The 25301-nt window shown below is 44.6% G+C and overlaps 1 protein-coding gene across 1 annotated transcript in view; it reads left to right on the top strand.

The window, feature by feature from the left end:
* Positions 1-25301, top strand: part of LOC138267099 (mucin-3B-like) — a 49991-nt gene that overhangs the window by 7199 nt on the left and 17491 nt on the right. The window contains exon 2 of the mRNA XM_069215948.1: positions 100-23737. Coding sequence (XP_069072049.1) covers positions 100-23737 — 23638 coding nt within the window. The remainder of the gene's footprint in view (positions 1-99; positions 23738-25301) is intronic.

Raw genomic sequence — 25301 nt, 5'->3', positions numbered from 1 at the left:
CATAACTTCCTCCAGCACCTATTTCACACCTACTGAAATAGAATCAACTTCCTCCAGCATCTATTTTACATCAACTGAGACATTCTTACCTTCTTCCAGCACCCAGTCTATACCTAGTCAGACCTTCATAACATCCTCTGGCACGTCTACACCTAATGAGATAACCCCTACTTCTGCAAAAACCAATTCTGCAGCTACTGAGACAGTCTCATCCCCCTTCAGCTCATATTCTTCCCCTACTGAGAAAGCCACTTCTTCACATATCACCTACAATACATCCATAGAGACTGCTATGCCTTCCTCCAGCTCTTATTCTACAACAATAAAGACAACTCCATCTTCACCCACTACCCATTCCATACCTACTGAGACTCTTTCATCTTCCTCCAGCACCCATTTTACTCCTACTGAGACATTCTCAAGTTCTTCCAGCTCTCATTCTTCACCTGAGACACTCGTAAGTTCCTCCGGCAGATCTACACCTATCGAGACAGTCTCAAAGCCTGTAAGTTACACTTCTGCAGTGACAGAGACAATGTCAGCTTCCTTCACTACCCACTCTATACCAACTGAGACTCTTTCATCTTCCTCCAACAGCAATTTTACACCTACTGAAACATTCACAACATTTTCAACCACCCATTTTACACCTACTGAGACACTTTTGACTTCCCCGATCTCCTTTACACCAACTGAGTCAGTCTCTATGTCCTCAAGCACCTACTCTACAGTGACAGAGACAATCTCTTCTTTCCCCAGTACATTCTCAACACGTATTGAGACAGCCTCAACTTTGCCCAGCACCTTCTCTGTATCGCCAGAAACAACCTCAGCTTCCTCCATCTCCCATACTACATCAAGAGAGACAACCCCAGCTTCCTCAGCTACCAATTCTTTACCTACTGAGACACTTTCAACTTCCTCCAGCACCCATTTTATACCTAGTGAGATATTCTCAACATCTTCCGGCACTCACTCTACACCTACAGAGACACTGATAACTTCCTCCAGCACCTATTTCACACCTACTGAGACATTCCCAACTTCTTCCAGCTCTCATTCTTCACCTGAGACACTCGTAACTTCCTCCAGCATATCTACGCCTATCGAGACAGTCTCAACGCCTGTAAGTTCCACTTCTACAGTGACAGATACAACATCAGCTTCCTTCACTACCCACTTTGTACCTACTGAGACTGTTTCATCTTCCTCCAACACCCGTTTTACACCTACTGAAACATTCACATTTTCAACCACCCATTTTACACCTACTGAGACACTTTTGACTTCCCCGATCTCCTTTACACCAACTGAGACAGTCTCTGAGTCCTCAAGCACCTACTCTACAGTGCTAGAGGCAATCCCTTCTTCCGCCAGTACATTCTCAGCACCTAATGAGACAGCCTCAACTTTGCCCAGCACCTACTCTGTATCGTCAGAAACAACCTCAGCTTCCTCCATCTCCCATACTACATCAAGAGAGACAACCCCAGCTTCCTCGGCTACCAATTCTTTACCTACTGAAACACTCTCAACTTCCTCCAGCACCCATTTTACACCTACTGAGACATTCGCAACATCTTCCGGCACTCATTCTACACCTACAGAGACACTCATAACTTCCTCCAGTACCTATTTCACACCTACTGAAACTGCTTCAAATTCCTCCAGCATCTATTTTACTCCAACTGAGACATTCTTACCTTCTTCAAGCACCCAGTCTACACCTAGTCAGACCTTCATAACGTCCTCTGGCACAGCTACACCTATTGAGACAACCTCTACTTCCGCAAACATCCATTCTGCAGCTACCGAGACAATCTCATCCACCTCCAGCTCATATTCTTCCACTATTGAGACAGCCGCTTCTTCACACATCACCTACTCTACATCTGAAGAGACTGCTATGCCTTCTTCCAGCTCTTATTCTTCAACAATAGAGACAACCCCATCTTCACCCATTACCCATTCTATACCCCCTGAGACTCTTTCATCTTCCTCCATCACCCATTTTACACCTACTGAAACATTCTCAAGTTCTTCCAGCTCTCATTCTTCACCTGAGACACTCGTAACTTCCTCCAGCATATCTACATCTACTGAGACAGTCTCAACGCCTGTAAGTTACACTTCTACAGTGACAGAGACAATGTCAGCTTCCTTCACTACCCACTCTATACTTAATGAGACTGTTTCATCTTCCTCCAACACCCCTTTTTCACCTACTGAAACATTCCCATTTTCAACCACCCATTTTACACCTACTGAGACACTTTTGACTTCCCCGATCTCCTTTACACCAACTGAGACAGTCTCCAAGTCCTCAAGCACCTACTCTACAGTGACAGAGACAATCTCTTCTTCCCCCAGTACATTATCAACAGTGATTGAGACAGCCTCAACTTTGCCCAGCACCTACTCTGTATCGCCCGAAACAACCTCAGCTTCCTCCATCTCCCATATTACATCAAGAGAGACAACCCCAGCTTCCTCAGCTACCAATTCTTTACCTACTGAGACACTTTCAACTTCCTCTAGCACCCATTTTACACCTACTAAGACATTCGCAACATCTTCCGGCACTCATTATAAACCTACAGAGTCACTCATAACTTCCTCCAGCACCTATTTCACACCTACTGAAACAGTATCAACTTCCTCCAGCATCTATTTTACTCCAACTGAGACATTCTTGCCTACTTCCAGCACCCAGTCTATACCTAGTCAGACCTTCATAACATCCTCCGGCACGTCTACACCTAATGAGATAACCTCTACTTCCGCAAAAAACAATTCTGCAGCTACTGAGACAGTATCATCCCCCTTCAGCTCATATTCTTCCCCTATTGAGAAAGCCACTTCTTCACATATCACCTACAATACATCTACAGAGACTGCTATGCCTTCCTCCAGCTCTTATTCTACAACAATAAAGACAACTCCATCTTCACCCACTACCCATTCTATACCTACTGAGACTCTTTCATCTTCCTCCAGCATCAATTTTACTCCTTCTGAGACATTATCAAGTTCTTCCAGCTCTCATTCTTCACCTGAGACACTCGTAAGTTCCTTCGGCATATCTACACCTATTGAGACAGTCTCAACGCCTGTAAGTTACACTTCTGCAGTGACAGAGACAATGTCAGCTTCCTTCACTACCCACTCTATACCAACTGAGACTCTTTCATCTTCCTCCAACAGCAATTTTACACCCACTGAAACATTCACAACATTTTCAACCACCCATTTTACACCTACTGAGACACTTTTGACTTCCCCGATCTCCTTTACACCAACTGAGTCAGTCTTTATGTCCTCAAGCACCTACTCTACAGTGACAGAGACAATCTCTTCTTTCCCCAGTACATTCTCAATACGTATTGAGACAGCATCAACTTTGCCAAGCACCTTCTCTGTATCGCCAGAAACAACCTCAGCTTCCTCCATCTCCCATATTACATCAAGAGAGACAACCCCAGCTTCCTCAGCTACCAATTCTTTACCTACTGAGACACTTTCAACTTCCTCTAGCACCCATTTTACACCTACTGAAACATTTGCAACATCTTCCGGCACTCATTATAAACCTACAGAGACACTCATAACTTCATCCAGCACCTATTTCACATCTACTGAAACAGCATCAACTTCCTCCAGCATCTATTTTACTCCAACTGAGACATTCTTACCTTCTTCCAGCACCCAGTCTATACCTAGTCAGACCTTCATAACATCCTCCGGCACGTCTATACCTAATGAGATAACCTCTACTTCCGCAAAAACCAATTCTGCAGCTACTGACACTGTCTCATCCCCCTCCAGCTCATATTCTTCCCCTATTGAGAAAGCCACTTCTTCACATATCACCTACAATACTTCTACAGAGACTGCTATGCCTTCCTCAAGCTCTTATTCTACAACAATAAAGACAACTCCATCTTCACCCACTACCCATTCTATACCTACTGAGACTCTTTCATCTTCCTCCAGCACCCATTTTACTCCTACTGAGACATTCTCAAGTTCTTCCAGCTCTCATTCTTCACCTGAGACACTCGTAAGTTCCTCCGGCATATCTACACCTATCGAGACAATTTCAACGCCTGTAAGTTACACTTCTGCAGTGACAGAGACAATGTCAGCTTCCTTCACTACCCACTCTATACCAACTGAGACTGTTTCATCTTCCTCCAACAGCAATTTTACACCTACTGAAACATTCACAACATTTTCAACCACCCATTTTACACCTACTGAGACACTTTTGACTTCCACGATCTCCTTTACACCAACTGAGACAGTCTCTAAGTCCTCAAGCACCTACTCTACAGTGACAGAGGCAATCCCTTCTTCCGCCAGTACATTCTCAACACCTAATGAGACAGCCTCAACTTTGCACAGCACCTACTCTGTATCGTCAGAAACAACCTCAGCTTCCTCCATCTCCCATACTACATCAAGAGAGACAACCCCAGCTTCCTCAGCTACCAATTCTTTGCCTACTGAGACACATTCAACTTCCTCCAGTACCCATTTTACACCTAGTGAGACATTCTCAACATCTTCCGGCACTCATTCTACACCTACAGAGACACTGATAACTTCCTCCAGCACCTATTTCACACCTACTGAGACATTCCCAACTTCTTCCAGCTCTCATTCTTCACCTGAGACACTCGTAACTTCCTCCAGCATATCTACGCCTATCGAGACAGTCTTAACGCCTGTAAGTTCCACTTCTACAGTGACAGAGACAACATCAGCTTCCTACACTACCCACTTTGTACCTACTGAGACTGTTTCATCCTCCTCCAACACCCGTTTTACACCTACTGAAACATTCACATTTTCAACCACCCATTTTACACCTACTGAGACACATTTGACTTCCCCGATCTCCTTTACACCAACTGAGACAGTCTCTAAGTCCTCAAGCACCTACTCTACAGTGACAGAGGCAATCCCTTCTTCCGCCAGTACATTCTCGACACCTAATGAGACAGCCTCAACTTTGCACAGCACCTACTCTGTATCGTCTGAAAGAACCTCAGCTTCCTCCATCTCTCATACTACATCAAGAGAGACAACCCCAGCTTCCTCGGCTACCAATTCTTTACCTACTGAAACACTCTCAACTTCCTCCAGCACCAATGTTACACCTACTGAGACATTCGCAACATCTTCCGGCACTCATTCTACACCTACAGAGACACTCATAACTTCCTCCAGCACCTATTTCACACCTACTGAAACTGCTTCAACTTCCTCCAGCATCTATTTTACTCCAACTGAGACATTCTTACCTTCTTCCAGCACCCAGTCTACACCTAGTCAGACCTTCATAACGTCCTCTGGCACAGCTACACCTATTGAGACAACCTCTACTTCCGCAAACATCCATTCTGCAGCTACCGAGACAATCTCATCCACCTCCAGCTCATATTCTTCCACTATTGAGACAGCCGCTTCTTCACACATCACCTACTCTACATCTGAAGAGACTGCTATGCCTTCTTCCAGCTCTTATTCTTCAACAATAGAGACAACCCCATCTTCACCCATTACCCATTCTATACCCCCTGAGACTCTTTCATCTTCCTCCATCACCCATTTTACACCTACTGAAACATTCTCAAGTTCTTCCAGCTCTAATTCTTCACCTGAGACACTCGTAACTTCCTCCAGCATATCTACATCTACTGAGACAGTCCCAACTTCTTCCAGCTCTCATTCTTCACCTGAGACACTTGTAACTTCCTCCAGCATATCTACGCCTATCGAGACAGTCTCAACGCCTGTAAGTTACACTTCTAAAGTGACAGAGACAATGTCAGCTTCCTTCAATACCCACTCTATACCTAATGAGACTGTTTCATCTTCCCCCAACACCCATTTTACACCTACTGAAACATTCACATTTTCAACCACCCATTTTACACCTACTGAGACACTTTTGACTTCCCCGGTCTCCTTTACACCAACTGAGACAGTCTCCAAGTCCTCAAGCACCTACTCTACAGTGACAGAGACAATCTCTTCTTCCCCCAGTACATTATCAACAGCTATTGAGACAGCCTCAACTTTGCCCAGCACCTTCTCTGTATCGCCCGAAAAAACCTCAGCTTCCTCCATCTCCCATATTACATCAAGAGAGACAACCCCAGCTTCCTCAGCTACCAATTCTTTACCTACTGAGACACTTTCAACTTCCTCTAGCACCCATTTTACACCTACTGAAACATTTGCAACATCTTCCGGCACTCATTATAAACCTACAGAGACACTCATAACTTCATCCAGCACCTATTTCACACCTACTGAAACAGCATCAACTTCCTCCAGCATTTATTTTACTCCAACTGAGACATTCTTACCTTCTTCCAGCACCCAGTCTATACCTAGTCAGACCTTCATAACATCCTCCGGCACGTCTACACCTAATGAGATAACCTCTACTTCCGCAAAAACCAATTCTGCAGCTACTGACACAGTCTCATCCCCCTCCAGCTCATATTCTTCCCCTATTGAGAAAGCCACTTCTTCACATATCACCTACAATACTTCTACAGAGACTGCTATGCCTTCATCAAGCTCTTATTCTACAACAATAAAGACAACTCCATCTTCACCCACTACCCATTCTATACCTACTGAGACTCTTTCATCTTCCTCCAGCACCCATTTTACTCCTACTGAGACATTCTCAAGTTCTTCCAGCTCTCATTCTTCACCTGAGACACTCGTAAGTTCCTCCGGCATATCTACACCTATCGAGACAGTCTCAACGCCTGTAAGTTACACTTCTGCAGTGACAGAGACAATGTCAGCTTCCTTCACTACCCACTCTATACCAACTGAGACTGTTTCATCTTCCTCCAACAGCAATTTTACACCTACTGAAACATTCACAACATTTTCAACCATCCATTTTACACCTACTGAGACACTTTTGACTTCCCTGATCTCCTTTACACCAACTGAGACAGTCTCTAAGTCCTCAAGCACCTACTCTACAGTGACAGAGGCAATCCCTTCTTCCGCCAGTACATTCTCAACACCTAATGAGACAGCCTCAACTTTGCACAGCACCTACTCTGTATCGTCAGAAACAACCTCAGCTTCCTCCATCTCCCATACTACATCAAGAGAGACAACCCCAGCTTCCTCAGCTACCAATTCTTTACCTACTGAGACACATTCAACTTCCTCCAGTACCCATTTTACACCTAGTGAGAAATTCTCAACATCTTCCGGCACTCATTCTACACCTACAGAGACACTGATAACTTCCTTCAGCACCTATTTCACACCTACTGAGACATTCCCAACTTCTTCCAGCTCTCATTCTTCACCTGAGACACTCGTAACTTCCTCCAGCATATCTACGCCTATCGAGACAGTCTTAACGACTGTAAGTTCCACTTCTACAGTGACAGAGACAACATCAGCTTCCTACACTACCCACTTTGTACCTACTGAGACTGTTTCATCCTCCTCCAACACCCGTTTTACACCTACTGAAACATTCACATTTTCAACCACCCATTTTACACCTACTGAGACACATTTGACTTCCCCGATTTCCTTTACACCAACTGAGACAGTCTCTAAGTCCTCAAGCACCTACTCTACAGTGACAGAGGCAATCCCTTCTTCCGCCAGTACATTCTCAACACCTAATGAAACAGCCTCAACTTTGCACAGCACCTACTCTGTATCGTCTGAAAGAACCTCAGCTTCCTCCATCTCCCATACTACATCAAGAGAGACAACCCCAGCTTCCTCGGCTACCAATTCTTTACCTACTGAAACACTCTCAACTTCCTCCAGCACCAATTTTACACCTACTGAGACATTCGCAACATCTTCCGGCACTCATTCTACACCTACAGAGACACTCATAACTTCCTCCACCACCTATTTCACACCTACTGAAACTGCTTCAACTTCCTCCAGCATCTATTTTACTCCAACTGAGACATTCTTACCTTCTTCCAGCACCCAGTCTACACCTAGTCAGACCTTCATAACGTCCTCTGGCACAGCTACACCTATTGAGACAACCTCTACTTCCGCAAACATCCATTCTGCAGCTACCGAGACAATCTCATCCACCTCCAGCTCATATTCTTCCACTATTGAGACAGCCGCTTCTTCACACATCACCTACTCTACATCTGAAGAGACTGCTATGCCTTCTTCCAGCTCTTATTCTTCAACAATAGAGACAACCCCATCTTCACCCATTACCCATTCTATACCCCCTGAGACTCTTTCATCTTCCTCCATCACCCATTTTACACCTACTGAAACATTCTCAAGTTCTTCCAGCTCTAATTCTTCACCTGAGACACTCGTAACTTCCTCCAGCATATCTACATCTACTGAGACAGTCCCAACTTCTTCCAGCTCTCATTCTTCACCTGAGACACTTGTAACTTCCTCCAGCATATCTACGCCTATTGAGACAGTCTCAACGCCTGTAAGTTACACTTCTAAAGTGACAGAGACAATGTCAGCTTCCTTCAATACCCACTCTATACCTAATGAGACTGTTTCATCTTCCCCCAACACCCATTTTACACCTACTGAAACATTCACATTTTCAACCACCCATTTTACACCTACTGAGACACTTTTGACTTCCCCGGTCTCCTTTACACCAACTGAGACAGTCTCCAAGTCCTCAAGCACCTACTCTACAGTGACAGAGACAATCTCTTCTTCCCCCAGTACATTATCAACAGCTATTGAGACAGCCTCAACTTTGCCCAGCACCTTCTCTGTATCGCCCGAAAAAACCTCAGCTTCCTCCATCTCCCATATTACATCAAGAGAGACAACCCCAGCTTCCTCAGCTACCAATTCTTTACCTACTGAGACACTTTCAATTTCCTCTAGCACCCATTTTACACCTACTGAAACATTTGCAACATCTTCCGGCACTCATTATAAACCTACAGAGACACTCATAACTTCATCCAGCACCTATTTCACACCTACTGAAACAGCATCAACTTCCTCCAGCATTTATTTTACTCCAACTGAGACATTCTTACCTTCTTCCAGCACCCAGTCTATACCTAGTCAGACCTTCATAACATCCTCCGGCACGTCTACACCTAATGAGATAACCTCTACTTCCGCAAAAACCAATTCTGCAGCTACTGACACAGTCTCATCCCCCTCCAGCTCATATTCTTCCCCTATTGAGAAAGCCACTTCTTCACATATCACCTACAATACTTCTACAGAGACTGCTATGCCTTCCTCAAGCTCTTATTCTACAACAATAAAGACAACTCCATCTTCACCCACTACCCATTCTATACCTACTGAGACTCTTTCATCTTCCTCCAGCACCCATTTTACTCCTACTGAGACATTCTCAAGTTCTTCCAGCTCTCATTCTTCACCTGAGACACTCGTAAGTTCCTCCGGCATATCTACACCTATCGAGACAGTCTCAACGCCTGTAAGTTACACTTCTGCAGTGACAGAGACAATGTCAGCTTCCTTCACTACCCACTCTATACCAACTGAGACTGTTTCATCTTCCTCCAACAGCAATTTTACACCTACTGAAACATTCACAACATTTTCAACCACCCATTTTACACCTACTGAGACACTTTTGACTTCCCCGATCTCCTTTACACCAACTGAGACAGTCTCTAAGTCCTCAAGCACCTACTCTACAGTGACAGAGGCAATCCCTTCTTCCGCCAGTACATTCTCAACACCTAATGAGACAGCCTCAACTTTGCACAGCACCTACTCTGTGTCGTCAGAAACAACCTCAGCTTCCTCCATCTCCCATACTACATCAAGAGAGACAACCCCAGCTTCCTCAGCTACCAATTCTTTACCTACTGAGACACATTCAACTTCCTCCAGCACCCATTTTACACCTAGTGAGACATTGTCAACATCTTCCGGCACTTATTCTACACCTACAGAGACACTGATAACTTCCTCCAGCACCTATTTCACACCTACTGAGACATTCCCAACTTCTTCCAGCTCTCATTCTTCACCTGAGACACTCGTAACTTCCTCCAGCATATCTACGCCTATCGAGACAGTCTTAACGCCTGTAAGTTCCACTTCTACAGTGACAGAGACAACATCAGCTTCCTACACTACCTACTTTGTACCTACTGAGATTGTTTCATCCTCCTCCAACACCCGTTTTACACCTACTGAAACATTCACATTTTCAACCACCCATTTTACACCTACTGAGACACATTTGACTTCCCCGATCTCCTTTACACCAACTGAGACAGTCTCTAAGTCCTCAAGCACCTACTCTACAGTGACAGAGGCAATCCCTTCTTCCACCAGTACATTCTCAACACCTAATGAGACAGCCTCAACTTTGCACAGCACCTACTCTGTATCATCAGAAAGAACCTCAGCTTCCTCCATCTCCCATACTACATCAAGAGAGACAACCCCAGCTTCCTCGGCTACCAATTCTTTACCTACTGAAACACTCTCAACTTCCTCCAGCACCAATTTTACACCTACTGAGACATTCGCAACATCTTCCGGCACTCATTCTACACCTACAGAGACACTCATAACTTCCTCCAGCACCTATTTCACACCTACTGAAACTGCTTCAACTTCCTCCAGCATCTATTTTACTCCAACTGAGACATTCTTACCTTCTTCCAGCACCCAGTCTACACCTAGTCAGACCTTCATAACGTCCTCTGGCACAGCTACACCTATTGAGACAACCTCTACTTCCGCAAACATCCATTCTGCAGCTACCGAGACAATCTCATCCACCGCCAGCTCATATTCTTCCACTATTGAGACAGCCGCTTCTTCACACATCACCTACTCTACATCTGAAGAGGCTGCTATGCCTTCTTCCAGCTCTTATTCTTCAACAATAGAGACAACCCCATCTTCACCCATTACCCATTCTATACCCCCTGAGACTCTTTCATCTTCCTCCATCACCCATTTTACACCTACTGAAACATTCTCAAGTTCTTCCAGCTCTCATTCTTCACCTGAGACACTCGTAACTTCCTCCAGCATATCTACATCTACTGAGACATTCCCAACTTCTTCCAGCTCTTATTCTTCACCTGAGACACTTGTAACTTCCTCCAGCATATCTACGCCTATCGAGACAGTCTCAACGCCTGTAAGTTACACTTCTAAAGTGACAGAGACAATATCAGCTTCCTTCAATACCCACTCTATACCTAATGAGACTGTTTCATCTTCCTTCAACACCCATTTTACACCTACTGAAACATTCACATTTTCAACCACCCATTTTACACCTACTGAGACACTTTTGACTTCCCCGATCTCCTTTACACCAACTGAGACAGTCTCCAAGTCCTCAAGCACCTACTCTACAGTGAAAGAGACAATCTCTTCTTCCCCCAGTACATTATCAACAGCTATTGAGACAGCCTCAACTTTGCCCAGCACCTTCTCTGTATCGCCCGAAACAACCTCAGCTTCCTCCATCTCCCATATTACATCAAGAGAGACAACCCCAGCTTCCTCAGCTACCAATTCTTTACCTACTGAGACACTTTCAACTTCCTCTAACACCCATTTTACACCTACTGAAACATTTGCAACATCTTCCGGCACTCATTATAAACCTACAGAGACACTCATAACTTCCTCCAGCACCTATTTCACACCTACTGAAACTGCTTCAACTTCCTCCAGCATCTATTTTACTCCAACTGAGACATTCTTACCTTCTTCCAGCACCCAGTCTACACCTAGTCAGACCTTCATAACGTCCTCTGGCACAGCTACACCTATTGAGACAACCTCTACTTCCGCAAACATCCATTCTGCAGCTACTGAGACAATCTCATCCACCTCCAGCTCATATTCTTCCACTATTGAGACAGCCGCTTCTTCACACATCACCTACTCTACATCTGAAGAGACTGCTATGCCTTCTTCCAGCTCTTATTCTTCAACAATAGAGACAACCCCATCTTCACCCATTACCCATTCTATACCCCCTGAGACTCTTTCATCTTCCTCCATCACCCATTTTACACCTACTGAAACATTCTCAAGTTCTTCCAGCTCTAATTCTTCACCTGGGACACTCGTAACTTCCTCCAGCATATCTACATCTACTGAGACAGTCCCAACTTCTTCCAGCTCTCATTCTTCACCTGAGACACTTGTAACTTCCTCCAGCATATCTACGCCTATCGAGACAGTCTCAACGCCTGTAAGTTACACTTCTAAAGTGACAGAGACAATGTCAGCTTCCTTCAATACCCACTCTATACCTAATGAGACTGTTTCATCTTCCCCCAACACCCATTTTACACCTACTGAAACATTCACATTTTCAACCACCCATTTTACACCTACTGAGACACTTTTGACTTCCCCGGTCTCCTTTACACCAACTGAGACAGTCTCCAAGTCCTCAAGCACCTACTCTACAGTGACAGAGACAATCTCTTCTTCCCCCAGTACATTATCAACAGCTATTGAGACAGCCTCAACTTTGCCCAGCACCTTCTCTGTATCGCCCGAAAAAACCTCAGCTTCCTCCATCTCCCATATTACATCAAGAGAGACAACCCCAGCTTCCTCAGCTACCAATTCTTTACCTACTGAGACACTTTCAACTTCCTCTAGCACCCATTTTACACCTACTGAAACATTTGCAACATCTTCCGGTACTCATTATAAACCTACAGAGACACTCATAACTTCATCCAGCACCTATTTCACACCTACTGAAACAGCATCAACTTCCTCCAGCATTTATTTTACTCCAACTGAGACATTCTTACCTTCTTCCAGCACCCAGTCTATACCTAGTCAGACCTTCATAACATCCTCCGGCACGTCTACACCTAATGAGATAACCTCTACTTCCGCAAAAAACAATTCTGCAGCTACTGACACAGTCTCATCCCCCTCCAGCTCATATTCTTCCCCTATTGAGAAAGCCACTTCTTCACATATCACCTACAATACTTCTACAGAGACTGCTATGCCTTCCTCAAGCTCTTATTCTACAACAATAAAGACAACTCCATCTTCACCCACTACCCATTCTATACCTACTGAGACTCTTTCATCTTCCTCCAGCACCCATTTTACTCCTACTGAGACATTCTCAAGTTCTTCCAGCTCTCATTCTTCACCTGAGACACTCGTAAGTTCCTCCGGCATATCTACACCTATCGAGACAGTCTCAACGCCTGTAAGTTACACTTCTGCAGTGACAGAGACAATGTCAGCTTCCTTCACTACCCACTCTATACCAACTGAGACTGTTTCATCTTCCTCCAACAGCAATTTTACACCTACTGAAACATTCACAACATTTTCAACCACCCATTTTACACCTACTGAGACACTTTTGACTTCCCCGATCTCCTTTACACCAACTGAGACAGTCTCTAAGTCCTCAAGCACCTACTCTACAGTGACAGAGGCAATCCCTTCTTCCGCCAGTACATTCTCAACACCTAATGAGACAGCCTCAACTTTGCACAGCACCTACTCTGTATCGTCAGAAACAACCTCAGCTTCCTCCATCTCCCATACTACATCAAGAGAGACAACCCCAGCTTCCTCAGCTACCAATTCTTTACCTACTGAGACACATTCAACTTCCTCCAGTACCCATTTTACACCTAGTGAGAAATTCTCAACATCTTCCGGCACTCATTCTACACCTACAGAGACACTGATAACTTCCTTCGGCACCTATTTCACACCTACTGAGACATTCCCAACTTCTTCCAGCTCTCATTCTTCACCTGAGACACTCGTAACTTCCTCCAGCATATCTACGCCTATCGAGACAGTCTTAACGACTGTAAGTTCCACTTCTACAGTGACAGAGACAACATCAGCTTCCTACACTACCCACTTTGTACCTACTGAGACTGTTTCATCCTCCTCCAACACCCGTTTTACACCTACTGAAACATTCACATTTTCAACCACCCATTTTACACCTACTGAGACACATTTGACTTCCCCGATTTCCTTTACACCAACTGAGACAGTCTCTAAGTCCTCAAACACCTACTCTACAGTGACAGAGGCAATCCCTTCTTCCGCCAGTACATTCTCAACACCTAATGAGACGGCCTCAACTTTGCACAGCACCTACTCTGTATCGTCTGAAAGAACCTCAGCTTCCTCCATCTCCCATACTACATCAAGAGAGACAACCCCAGCTTCCTCGGCTACCAATTCTTTACCTACTGAAACACTCTCAACTTCCTCCAGCACCAATTTTACACCTACTGAGACATTCGCAACATCTTCCGGCACTCATTCTACACCTACAGAGACACTCATAACTTCCTCCAGCACCTATTTCACACCTACTGAAACTGCTTCAACTTCCTCCAGCATCTATTTTACTCCAACTGAGACATTCTTACCTTCTTCCAGCACCCAGTCTACACCTAGTCAGACCTTCATAACGTCCTCCAGCACAGCTACACCTATTGAGACAACCTCTACTTCCGCAAACATCCATTCTGCAGCTACCGAGACAATCTCATCCACCTCCAGCTCATATTCTTCCACTATTGAGACAGCTGCTTCTTCACACATCACCTACTCTACATCTGAAGAGACTGCTATACCTTCTTCCAGCTCTTATTCTTCAACAATAGAGACAACCCCATCTTCACCCATTACCCATTCTATACCCCCTGAGACTCTTTCATCTTCCTCCATCACCCATTTTACACCTACTGAAACATTCTCAAGTTCTTCCAGCTCTCATTCTTCACCTGAGACACTCGTAACTTCCTCCAGCATATCTACATCTACTGAGACAGTCTCAACGCCTGTAAGTTACACTTCAAAAGTGACAGAGACAATGTCAGCTTCCTTCACTACCCACTCTATACCTAATGAGACTGTTTCATCTTCCTCCAACACCCATTTTACATCTACTGAAACATTCACATTTTCAACCACCCATTTTACACCTACTGAGACACTTTTGACTTCCCCGATCTCATTTACACCAACTGAGACAGTCTCCAAGTCCTCAAGCACCTACCCTACAGTGACAGAGACAATCTCTTCTTCCCCCAGTGCATTATCAACAGCTATTGAGACAGCCTCACCTTTGCCCAGCAACTACTCTGTATCACCTGAAACAACCTCAGGTTCCCCCATCGCCTATATTACATCAAGAGAGACAACCCAAGCTTCCTCAGCTACCAATTCTTTACCTACTGAGACTCTTTCAACTTCCTCTAGCACCCATTTTACACCTACTGAAACATTCACAACATCTTCAGGCACTCATTATAAACCTACAGAGACACTCATAACTTCATCCAGCACCTATTTCACACCTACTGAAACAGCATCAACTTCCTCCAGCATTTATTTTACTCCAACTGAGACATTCTTACCTTCTTCCAGCACCCAGTCTATACCTAGTCAGACCTTCATAACATCCTCCGGCACGTCTACACCTAATGAGATAACCTCTACTTCCGCAAAAACCAATTCTGCAGCTACTGACACAGTCTCATCCCCCTCCAGCTCATATTCTTCCCCTATTGAGAAAGCCACTTCTTCACATATCACCTACAATACTTCTACAGAGACTGCTATGCCTTCCTCAAGCTCTTATTCTACAACAATAAAGACAACTCCATCTTCACCCACTACCCATTCTATACCTACTGAGACTCTTTCATCTTCCTCCAGCACCCATTTTACTCCTACTGAGACATTCTCAAGTTCTTCCAGCTCTCATTCTTCACCTGAGACACTCGTAACTTCCTCCAGCATATCTACGCCTATCGAGACAGTCTTAACGACTGTAAGTTCCACTTCTACAGTGACAGAGACAACATCAGCTTCCTACACTACCCACTTTGTACCTACTGAGACTGTTTCATCCTCCTCCAACACCCGTTTTACACCTACTGAAACATTCACATTTTCAACCACCCATTTTACACCTACTGAGACACATTTGACTTCCCCGATTTCCTTTACACCAACTGAGACAGTCTCTAAGTCCTCAAGCACCTACTCTACAGTGACAGAGGCAATCCCTTCTTCCACCAGTACATTCTCAACACCTAATGAGACAGCCTCAACTTTGCACAGCACCTACTCTGTATCGTCAGAAAGAACCTCAGCTTCCTCCATCTCTCATACTACATCAAGAGAGACAACCCCAGCTTCCTCGGCTACCAATTCTTTACCTACTGAAACACTCTCAACTTCCTCCAGCACCAATTTTACACCTACTGAGACATTCGCAACATCTTCCGGCACTCATTCTACACCTACAGAGACACTCATAACTTCCTCCAGCACCTATTTCACACCTACTGAAACTTCTTCAACTTCCTCCAGCATCTATTTTACTCCAACTGAGACATTCTTACCTTCTTCCAGCACCCAGTCTACACCTAGTCAGTCCTTCATAACGTCCTCCGGCACAGCTACACCTATTGAGACAACCTTTACTTCCGCAAACATCCATTCTGCAGCTACCGAGACAATCTCATCCACCGCCAGCTCATATTCTTCCACTATTGAGACAGCCGCTTCTTCACACATCACCTACTCTACATCTGAAGAGACTGCTATGCCTTCTTCCAGCTCTTATTCTTCAACAATAGAGACAACCCCATCTTCACCCATTACCCATTCTATACCCCCTGAGACTCTTTCATCTTCCTCCATCACCCATTTTACACCTACTGAAACATTCTCAAGTTCTTCCAGCTCTCATTCTTCACCTGAGACACTTGTAACTTCCTCCAGCATATCTACATCTACTGAGACAGTCGCAACGCCTGTAAGTTACACTTCTAAAGTGACAGAGACAATGTCAGCTTCCTTCACTACCCATTCTATAGCTAATGAGACTGTTTCATCTTCCTCCAACACCCATTTTAACCCTACTGAAACATTCACATTTTCAACCACCCATTTTACACCTACTGAGACACTTTTGACTTCCCCGATCTCCTTTACACCAACTGAGACAGTCTCCAAGTCCTCAAGCACCTACTCTACAGTGACAGAGACAATCTCTTCTTCCCCCAGTACATTATCAACAGCTATTGAGACAGCCTCAACTTTGCCCAGCACCTTCTCTGTATCGCCCGAAACAACCTCAGCTTCCTCCATCTCCCATATTACATCAAGAGAGACAACCCCAGCTTCCTCAGCTACCAATTCTTTACCTACTGAGACACATTCAACTTCCTCCAGCACCCATTTTACAACTAGTGAGACATTCTCAACATCTTCCGGCACTTATTCTACACCTACAGAGACACTGATAACTTCCTCCAGCACCTATTTCACACCTACTGAGACATTCCCAACTTCTTCCAGCTCTCATTCTTCACCTGAGACACTCGTAACTTCCTCCAGCATATCTACGCCTATCGAGACAGTCTTAACACCTGTAAGTTCCACTTCTACAGTGACAGAGACAACATCAGCTTCCTACACTACCCACTTTGTACCTACTGAGACTGTTTCATCCTCCTCCAACACCCGTTTTACACCTACTGAAACATTCACATTTTCAACCACCCATTTTACACCTACTGAGACACATTTGACTTCCCCGATCTCCTTTACACCAACTGAGACAGTCTCTAAGTCCTCAAGCACCTACTCTACAGTGACAGAGGCAATCCCTTCTTCCACCAGTACATTCTCAACACCTAATGAGACAGCCTCAACTTTGCACAGAACCTACTCTGTATCGTCAGAAAGAACCTCAGCTTCCTCCATCTCCCATACTACATCAAGAGAGACAACCCCAGCTTCCTCGGCTACCAATTCTTTACCTACTGAAACACTCTCAACTTCCTCCAGCACCAATTTTACACCTACTGAGACATTCGCAACATCTTCCGGCACTCATTCTACACCTACAGAGACACTCATAACTTCCTCCAGCACCTATTTCACACCTACTGAAACTGCTTCAACTTCCTCCAGCATCTATTTTACTCCAACTGAGACATTCTTACCTTCTTCCAGCACCCAGTCTACACCTAGTCAGACCTTCATAACGTCCTCTGGCACAGCTACACCTATTGAGACAACCTCTACTTCCGCAAACATCCATTCTGCAGCTACCGAGACAATCTCATCCACCGCCAGCTCATATTCTTCCACTATTGAGACAGCCGCTTCTTCACACATCACCTACTCTACATCTGAAGAGACTGCTATGCCTTCTTCCAGCTCTTATTCTTCAACAATAGAGACAACCCCATCTTCACCCATTACCCATTCTATACCCCCTGAGACTCTTTCATCTTCCTCCATCACCCATTTTACACCTACTGAAACATTCTCAAGTTCTTCCAGCTCTCATTCTTCACCTGAGACACTCGTAACTTCCTCCAGCATATCTACATCTACTGAGACATTCCCAACTTCTTCCAGCTCTTATTCTTCACCTGAGACACTTGTAACTTCCTCCAGCATATCTACGCCTATCGAGACAGTCTCAACGCCTGTAAGTTACACTTCTAAAGTGACAGAGACAATATCAGCTTCCTTCAATACCCACTCTATACCTAATGAGACTGTTTCATCTTCCTTCAACACCCATTTTACACCTACTGAAACATTCACATTTTCAACCACCCATTTTACACCTACTGAGACACTTTTGACTTCCCCGATCTCCTTTACACCAACTGAGACAGTCTCCAAGTCCTCAAGCACCTACTCTACAGTGACAGAGACAATCTCTTCTTCCCCCAGTACATTATCAACAGCTATTGAGACAGCCTCAACTTTGCCCAGCACCTTCTCTGTATCGCCCGAAACAACCTCAGCTTCCTCCATCTCCCATATTACATCAAGAGAGACAACCCCAGCTTCCTCAGCTACCAATTCTTTACCTACTGAGACACTTTCAACTTCCTCTAACACCCATTTTACACCTACTGAAACATTTGCAACATCTTCCGGCACTCATTATAAACCTACAGAGACACTCATAACTTCATCCAGCACCTATTTCACACCTACTGAAAGAGCATCAACTTCCTCCAGCATCTATTTTACTCCAACTGAGACATTCCTACCTTCTTCCAGCACCCAGTCTATACCTAGTCAGACCTTCATAACATCCTCTGGCACGTCTACACCTAATGAGATAACCTCTACTTCCGCAAAAACCAATTCTGCAGCTACTGAGACAGTGTCATCCCCCTCCAGCTCATATTCTTCCCCTACTGAGAAAGCCACTTCTTCACATATCACCTACAATACTTCTACAGAGACTGCTATGCCTTCCTCAAGCTCTTATTCTACAACAATAAAGACAACTCCATCTTCACGCACTACCAATTCTATACCTACTGAGACTCTTTCATCTTCCTCCAGCACCCATTTTACTCCTACTGAGACATTCTCAAGTTCTTCCAGCTCTCATTCTTCACCTGAGACACTCGTAAGTTCCTCCGGCATATCTACACCTATCGAGACAGTCTCAACGCCTGTAAGTTACACTTCTGCAGTGACAGAGACAATGTCAGCTTCCTTCACTACCCACTCTATACCAACTGAGACTGTTTCATCTTCCTCCAACAGCAATTTTACACCTACTGAAACATTCACAACATTTTCAACCACCCATTTTACACCTACTGAGACACTTTTGACTTCCCCGATCACCTTTACACCAACTGAGACAGTCTCTAAGTCCTCAAGCACCTACTCTACAGTGACAGAGGCAATCCCTTCTTCCGCCAGTACATACTCAACACCTAATGAGACAGCCTCAACTTTGCACAGCACCTACTCTGTATCGTCAGAAACAACCTCAGCTTCCTCCATCTCCCATACTACATCAAGAGAGACAACCCCAGCTTCCTCAGCTACCAATTCTTTACCTACTGAGACACATTCAACTTCCTCCAGTACCCATTTTACACCTAGTGAGACATTCTCAACATCTTCCGGCACTCATTCTACACCTACAGAGACACTGATAACTTCTTCCAGTACCTATTTCACACCTACTGAGACATTCCCAACTTCTTCCAGCTCTCATTATTCACCTGAGACACTCGTAACTTCCTCCAGCATATCTACGCCTATCGAGACAGTCTTAACGCCTGTAAGTTCCACTTCTACTGTGACAGAGACAACATCAGCTTCCTACACTACCCACTTTGTACCTACTGAGACTGTTTCATCCTCCTCCAACACCCGTTTTACACCTACTGAAACATTCACATTTTCAACCACCCATTTTACACCTACTGAGACACATTTGACTTTCCCGATCTCCTTTACACCAACTGAGACAGTCTCTAAGTCCTCAAGCACCTACTCTACAGTGACAGAGGCAATCCCTTCTTCCGCCAGTACATTCTCAACACCTAATGAGACAGCCTCAACTTTGCACAGCACCTACTCTGTATCGTCTGAAAGAACCTCAGCTTCCTCCATCTCCCATACTACATCAAGAGAGACAACCCCAGCTTCCTCGGCTACCAATTCTTTACCTACTGAAACACTCTCAACTTCCTCCAGCACCAATTTTACACCTACTGAGACATTCGCAACATCTTCCGGCACTCATTCTACACCTACAGAGACACTCATAACTTCCTCCAGCACCTATTTCACACCTACTGAAACTGCTTCAACTTCCTCCAGCATCTATTTTACTCCAACTGAGACATTCTTACCTTCTTCCAGCACCCAGTCTACACCTAGTCAGACGTTCATAACGTCCTCCGGCACAGCTACACCTATTGAGACAACCTCTACTTCCGCAAACATCCATTCTGCAGCTACCAAGACAATCTCATCCACCTCCAGCTCATATTCTTCCACTATTGAGACAGCCGCTTCTTCACACATCACCTACTCTACATCTGAAGAGACTGCTATGCCTTCTTCCAGCTCTTATTCTTCAACAATAGAGACAACCCCATCTTCACCCATTACCCATTCTATACCTACTGAGACTCTTTCATCTTCCTCCATCACCCATTTTACACCTACTGAAACATTCTCAAGTTTTTCCAGCTCTCATTCTTCACCTGAGACACTCGTAACTTCCTCCAGCATATCTACATCTACTGAGACAGTCTCAACGCCTGTAAGTTACACTTCTAAAGTGACAGAGACAATGTCAGCTTCCTTCACTACCCACTCTATACCTAATGAGACTGTTTCATCTTCCTCCAACACCCATTTTACACCTACTGAAACATTCACATTTTCAACCACCCATTTTACACCTACTGAGACACTTTTGACTTCCCCGATCTCATTTACACCAACTGAGACAGTCTCCAAGTCCTCAAGCACCTACTCTACAGTGACAGAGACAATCTCTTCTTCCCCCAGTACATTATCAACAGCTATTGAGACAGCCTCAACTTTGCCCAGCACCTTCTCTGTATCGCCCGAAACAACCTCAGCTTCCTCCATCTCCCATATTACATCAAGAGAGACAACCCCAGCTTCCTCAGCTACAAATTCTTTACCTACTGAGACACTTTCAACTTCCTCTAGCAACCATTTTACACCTACTGAAACATTCGCAACATCTTCCGGCACTCATTATAAACCTACAGAGACACTCATAACTTCCTCCAGCACCTATTTCACACTTACTGAAACAGCATCAACTTCCTCCAGCATCTATTTTACTCCAACTGAGACATTCTTACCTTCTTCCAGCACCCAGTCTATACCTAGTCAGACCTTCATAACATCCTCTGGCACGTCTACACCTAATGAGATAACCTCTACTTCCGCAAAAAACAATTCTGGAGCTACTGAGACAGTGTCATCCCCCTCCAGTTCATATTCTTCCCCTAATGAGAAAGCCACTTCTTCACATATCACCTACAATACTTCTACAGAGACTGCTATGCCTTCCTCAAGATCTTATTCTACAACAATAAAGACAACTCCATCTTCACCCACTACCCATTCCATACCTACTGAGACTCTTTCATCTTCCTCCAGCACCCATTTTATTCCTACTGAGACATTCTCAAGTTCTTCCAGCTCTCATTCTTCACCTGAGACACTCGTAAGTTCCTCCGGCATATCTACACCTATTGAGACAGTCCCAACGCCTGTAAGTTACACTTCTGCAGTGACAGAGACAATGTCAGCTTCCTTCACTCCCCACTCTATACCAACTGAGACTGTTTCATCTTCCTCCAACAGCAATTTTACACCTACTGAAACATTCACAACATTTTCAACCACCCATTTTACACCTACTGAGACACTTTTGACTTCCCCGATCTCCTTTATACCAACTGAGACAGTCTCTAAGTCCTCAAGCACCTACTCTACAGTGACAGAGGCAATCCCTTCTTCCGCCAGTACATCCTCAACACCTAATGAGACAGCCTCAACTTTGCACAGCACCTACGCTGTATCGTCAGAAACAACCTCAGCTTCCTCCATCTCCCATACTACATCAATAGAGACAACCCCAGCTTCCTCAGCTACCAATTCTTTACCTACTGAGACACTTTCAACTTCCTCCAGCACCCATTTTACACCTAGTGAGACATTCTCAACATCTTCTGGCACTTATTCTACACCTACAGAGACACTGATAACTTCCTCCAGCACCTATTTCACACCTACTGAGACATTCCCAACTTCTTCCAGCTCTCATTCTTCACCTGAGACACTCGTAACCTCCTCCAGCATATCTACGCCTATCGAGACAGTCTTAACGCCTGTAAGTTCCACTTCTATAGTGACAGAGACAACATCAGCTTCCTACACTACCCACTTTGTACCTACTGAGACTGTTTCATCCTCCTCCAACACCCGTTTTACACCTACTGAAAAATTCACATTTTCAACCACCCATTTTACACCTACTGAGACACATTTGACTTCCCCGATCTCCTTTACACCAACTGAGACAGTCTCTAAGTCCTCAAGCACCTACTCTACAGTGACAGAGGCAATCCCTTCTTCCACCAGTACATTCTCAACACCTAATGAGACAGCCTCAACTTTGCACAGCACCTACTCTGTATCGTCAGAAAGAACCTCAGCTTCCTCCATCTCCCATACTACATCAAGAGAAACAACCCCAGCTTCCTCGGCTACCAATTCTTTACCTACTGAAACACTCTCAACTTCCTCCAGCACCAATTTTACACCTACTGAGACATTCGCAACATCTTCCGGCACTCATTCTACACCTACAGAGACACTCATAACTTCCTCCAGCACCTATTTCACACCTACTGAAACTGCTTCAACTTCCTCCAGCATCTATTTTACTCCAACTGAGACATTCTTACCTTCTTCCAGCACCCAGTCTACACCTAGTCAGACGTTCATAACGTCCTCCGGCACAGCTACACCTATTGAGACAACCTCTACTTCCGCAAACATCCATTCTGCAGCTACCGAGACAATCTCATCCACCTCCAGCTCATATTCTTCCACTATTGAGACAGCCGCTTCTTCACACATCACCTACTCTACATCTGAAGAGACTACTATGCCTTCTTCCAGCTCTTATTCTTCAACAATAGAGACAACCCCATCTTCACCCATTACCCATTCTATACCTACTGAGACTCTTTCATCTTCCTCCATCACCCATTTTACACCTACTGAAACATTCTCAAGTTCTTCCAGCTCTCATTCTTCACCTGAGACACTCGTAACTTCCTCCAGCATATCTACATCTACTGAGACAGTCTCAACGCCTGTAAGTTACACTTCTAAAGTGACAGAGACAATGTCAGCTTCCTTCACTACCCACTCTATACCTAATGAGACTGTTTCATCTTCCTCCAACACCCATTTTACACCTACTGAAACATTCACATTTTCAACCACCCATTTTACACCTACTGAGACACTTTTGACTTCCCCGATCTCATTTACACCAACTGAGACAGTCTCCAAGTCCTCAAGCACCTACTCTACAGTGACAGAGACAATCTCTTCTTCCCCCAGTACATTATCAACAGCTATTGAGACAGCCTCAACTTTGCCCAGCACCTTCTCTGTATCGCCCGAAACAACCTCAGCTTCCTCCAGCTCCCATATTACATCAAGAGAGACAACCCCAGCTTCCTCAGCTAGCAATTCTTTACCTACTGAGACACTTTCAACTTCCTCTAGCAACCATTTTACACCTACTGAAACATTCGCAACATCTTCAGGCACTCATTATAAACCTACAGAGACACTCATAACTTCCTCCAGCACCTATTTCACACCTACTGAAACAGCATCAACTTCCTCCAGCATCTATTTTACTCCAACTGAGACATTCTTACCTTCTTCCAGCACCCAGTCTATACCTAGTCAGACCTTCATAACATCCTCTGGCACGTCTACACCTAATGAGATAACCTCTACTTCCGCAAAAAACAATTCTGCAGCTACTGAGACAGTGTCATCCCCCTCCAGCTCATATTCTTCCCCTATTGAGAAAGCCACTTCTTCACATATCACCTACAATACTTCTACAGAGACTGCTATGCCTTCCTCAAGATTTTATTCTACAACAATAAAGACAACTCCATCTTCACCCACTACCCATTCCATACCTACTGAGACTCTTTCATTTTCCTCCAGCACCCATTTTACTCCTACTGAGACATTCTCAAGTTCTTCCAGCTCTCATTCTTCACCTGAGACACTCGTAAGTTCCTCTGGCATATCTACACCTATTGAGACAGTCCCAACGCCTGTAAGTTACACTTCTGCAGTGACAGAGACAATGTCAGCTTCCTTCACTACCCACTCTATACCAACTGAGACTGTTTCACCTTCCTCCAACAGCAATTTTACACCTACTGAAATATTCACAACATTTTCAACCACCCATTTTACACCTACTGAGACACTTTTGACTTCCCCGATCTCCTTTATACCAACTGAGACAGTCTCTAAGTCCTCAAGCACCTACTCTACAGTGACAGAGGCAATCCCTTCTTCCGCCAGTACATCCTCAACACCTAATGAGACAGCCTCAACTTTGCACAGCACCTACGCTGTATCGTCAGAAACAACCTCAGCTTCCTCCATCTCCCGTACTACATCAATAGAGACAACCCCAGCTACCTCAGCTACCAATTCTTTACCTACTGAGACACTTTCAACTTCCTCTAGCACCCATTTTACACCTACTGAGACATTCACAACATCTTCCGGCACTCATTATAAACCTACAGAGACACTCATAACTTCCTCCAGCACCTATTTCACACCTACTGAAACAGCATCAACTTCCTCCACCATCTATTTTACTCCAACTGAGA

This window comes from Pleurodeles waltl, chromosome 12 (assembly GCF_031143425.1).
Source record: "Pleurodeles waltl isolate 20211129_DDA chromosome 12, aPleWal1.hap1.20221129, whole genome shotgun sequence".
Lineage (NCBI taxonomy): Eukaryota > Metazoa > Chordata > Amphibia > Caudata > Salamandridae > Pleurodeles > Pleurodeles waltl.
This window is presented reverse-complemented; position numbering and strand designations above follow the sequence as displayed.